This window comes from Aplysia californica, unplaced genomic scaffold (genome assembly GCF_000002075.1).
Source record: "Aplysia californica isolate F4 #8 unplaced genomic scaffold, AplCal3.0 scaffold01249, whole genome shotgun sequence".
Lineage (NCBI taxonomy): Eukaryota > Metazoa > Mollusca > Gastropoda > Aplysiida > Aplysiidae > Aplysia > Aplysia californica.
Genome location: NW_004798519.1, coordinates 126,472 through 129,973, shown reverse-complemented (window position 1 = coordinate 129,973; position 3,502 = coordinate 126,472). Strand labels below are relative to the sequence as shown.

At 48.5% G+C, this 3,502-nt stretch overlaps 1 protein-coding gene across 1 annotated transcript in view; it reads left to right on the top strand.

Moving 5' to 3' along the window:
- LOC101859066 (POU domain protein 2) overlaps window positions 1-2,948 on the top strand; it is a gene marked incomplete at its 5' end in the record, with an annotated part of 19,568 nt that extends 16,620 nt beyond the window's left edge. Inside the window, 1 exon segment of the mRNA XM_005112371.2 lies at window positions 1,909-2,948. Within this exon segment, the coding sequence (XP_005112428.2) occupies window positions 1,909-2,808 (900 nt within the window).
- Between the last annotated feature and the right edge of the window lie 554 nt (window positions 2,949-3,502).

Genomic DNA, 3,502 nt, shown 5'->3' with positions numbered 1-3,502 from the left:
CTTCTTCTTCTTCTTCTTCTTCTTCTTCTTCTTCTTCTTCTTCTTCTTCTTCTATCCCGTCTTTGGGGCAACCGTGGGGGCACCACTGCATCTGACAACAAGCTCTCGCCATTTCTCTCTGTCCTCTGCTTTCCTCAGATTGTCACCCATCGTCTTTCCTGTCCACTCTGTGATGTTGTCCTCCCATCTCCTTCTCTGCCTTCCTCTCTTTCTCTTTCCTTCTACAGTTTCTTTTTGGATTGTTTTGGCGAGTCCTGTGGATCTAACAGCGTTTACTAACAAGAAAAAACTTTAAGCAGCTGTTTTAGCAGCTATTTCTCAAAATAGCAATTTCCAATGTTTGACCCAATTTATTTTCTAGTGGCGTCGGTGGCCTAGTGGTTAGGCTACCAGACTCGTAATCGTGAGATTGTGGGTTCGGGGGTAAGAGCCTCAGCTCGGTTCGACGTTGTGTCCTTGAGAAAGGCACTTCACACGAAACTCCCATTTGGTTCTGTCTTTTCGGAGACGGACGTTAAACACGCAGGCCCCGCCTCTTAGATAACCCAACTCTGTTGATATGGGCGTTAAACCTATACCATTTCAGTGGGTGGTTGGCAGGTGCTCTGGTGTGGTTTGCTACTTCTTTCCTATCCAAATATCTATCGTCCAAGTTATCTCCCCTTCTACTTTTTTTTGTTTGTTACTCTTCTGTAACACCTCTAATCTTCTGGCGTTCATATGACCTTATGCAGTTGCGAGCGCCGTAAAACCTCTACTAAAACAAAAACAACAAATTACAATTTTCATTTTTTTGTTTGTTCCAATTTATTTTGGTAACATTTTGTGTGGTTTTCAACATACTGACTTGAAATTTGACACGCAGCTTGTTTATTCCAAACTAACAAACAGCTGACTAGTTTTTATGATGATAGCTACTTCATTTTTAGTGTTAGGGGCTTTTTTCCTCTGTGCCCCCCCCCCTTAAATTTTCCAGCAGGTGGTTGGCGGGTGCTCTGGTGTGGGTGGGTTGCCCCTTTTTTCCTATCAAACATCTGTCGTCCTGATCTCTCCCCCTTCTTTTTTTATGTTTGTTACTCTCTTGTAACACTTCTAATCTTCGGCACTTTCTATATGACCTTATTGTGTTGCAAGTGCCGTAAAACTCTTACTAGAACTAAAACATAGATTTTCCACTCTTTTTGGACCAGCTGCCCCTGAGGACCTGTGAACCGGTTACTAATGGTCCTGTCAACGTGAAAACTAGCTAGCTGTCAAATTTCATTTCTTCTCTCCTCCCTAGTGGTTAGGCTACCGAACTCGTAATCGTGAGATTGCGAGTTCGGGGGTTCGAGCCTCAGCTCGGTCCGACGTTGTGTCCTTGGGAAAGGCACTTTACACGAACTTCCCACTTGGCTCGGTCCTATCGGAGACGGACGTTAAACTAGGAGGTCCCGCCCCTTAAATAACCTAATAGTGTTGATAGGGGCGTTAAACCTATACCATTTCACCATTTATTTCTCCTCCCTTTTTGCTGTTTAAAAAAGTCAGCTCGGTCGCATAGTATTGAAATGTTTTTAAAGAAAAGAAAATTGTCTACAAAAGTAAGTAAATTTGTCAAGAAAATTCAAGATGGCTGCCGTATCCATGGTAACCGGTGAATTTATGAATTGTTTGAAGGTATAGATTTTCATTCCTCCACTTAAAGTGTCAACATATAATAATATATATATTATATACCATTACTAGCTTCACAGGTTCTCCGGTTAAAGAGTTAGTTGGCGAGGTAGCAAAAACCCCTAATAACCTCTAGGCCACGAGAGCCCCCAAAACGCTTACTAAAACTATACATCTATATCTACTTGTTTGAACTATATAATAAAAATATATATATATATATATATATATATATATAATTATTTTTTTTAGGTGATCCGGGTTTGGTTTTGCAACCGTCGTCAGAAGGAGAAGCGCATCAACCCTCCCAGCTCGAGCTTCAGCCACTCGCAGCACCTCCACCTGGTGGGAAGCTCCACCCCGACATCGGGCCTGAGCTCGCTCCCCGCCCCCGGCTCGGCGACGGACACCGCTCGCCTGGACTCGTCATCATTATCGGCCCGGGGCCACGGCGGCGGCGGGCTGGGAGCGGGAGCCGGCGGGATCCTCCTGGCCTCCACGCAGCAAGAGCAGCTGCAGGAGCTGCTGAAACAGCACCAGCAGCAACAGCAGCAGCAGCAGAAGCTGCACCTCCAACAGCAACAACAGCATCAGCAGCAGCAACAGATGGTGGTGGATCAGAAAGTGGGTCACCACCACAACGTCTCGCCGCCCTCCTCCCCGTCCCCCTACACGGCCACGGAGCTGAACATCATCGTAACCTCCATCAACAACAACAACAGCACGGGCAACAACCAAGGCGGCCCGGCCGCTGACGGCCTCCTGTCTGTGACCGACGCGACCTCCTCCTCCTCCGCCATCGGTTTACAGTCGGCTTCCGCTGCCGCTACGATCTCCAACGGCAGTCTCCTCTTCTCCACCTCTCTCCTCGCGGCGGGATCAGAACCTCTGGGATCCGCCTCCGATGGCAACAACTCCCCCCCTCCCCCTCCACTACCACAACCAGCCTCCTCGGACCTCAGTGGCCTCATCGGGGCGAAATCTATGACCTTCACCCTGCCCAAATCGGAACCGTCGGTGGCGGCGGGGATGGTCTCTGTACCCTCCAACTCCAACCCTTCAGCTCTGGCCCAGTCGTTAAGGTTTTGCCCCGTGACATCGTCCTTGTTCAAAACCAGCAGCACTCCAACGTCCAATGGGGCAGCTTTTTAGAGAACTCGCGCGCGGCGCAAGTTTAACGCTTTGGAGTCACACAGACTGCACTACAAAATACCCCCGTCTGGTCACCCAGCCAGGAGTACAAAATACCCCCGTCTGGTCACCCAGCCAGGAGTACAGAATACCCCATCTGGTCACCCAGCCAGGAGTACAAAATACCCCATCTGGTCACCCAGCCAGGAGTACGGAATGCCCCCATCTGGTCACCCAGCCAGGAGTACAGAATACCCCCATCTGGTCACCCAGCCAGGAGTACAGAATACCCCCATCTGGTCACCCAGCCAGGAGTACAGAATACCCCCATCTGGTCACCCAGCCAGGAGTACAGAATACCCCCATCTGGTCACCCAGCCAGGAGAGTGACTGCAACGAACTTCTCGGGCCTGGCGCAGAACTGCGACTGCACCAGGTGACCGGAATGGAGAATTTACACCGTCGCATTATTGCTCCAGGTGACCGGAACGGAGAATTTCCACCGTCCCTTTATTTCGCCAAGTGACCACAAAGTGTTTAGTGTCTACAAGTCTAGGCCGTGGAATATACTTGAACAAAGTATATAATATATCTATCTTGTGTGTTGTGTTTTTGGAGAATGGGGCGAAAAGTCGGCCCCCATATCATTTTGAGCCACAGGACGATAAAGTAAGAAAAATAAATATTTTGACCAAAATGTGTTTCCATTTTTTAA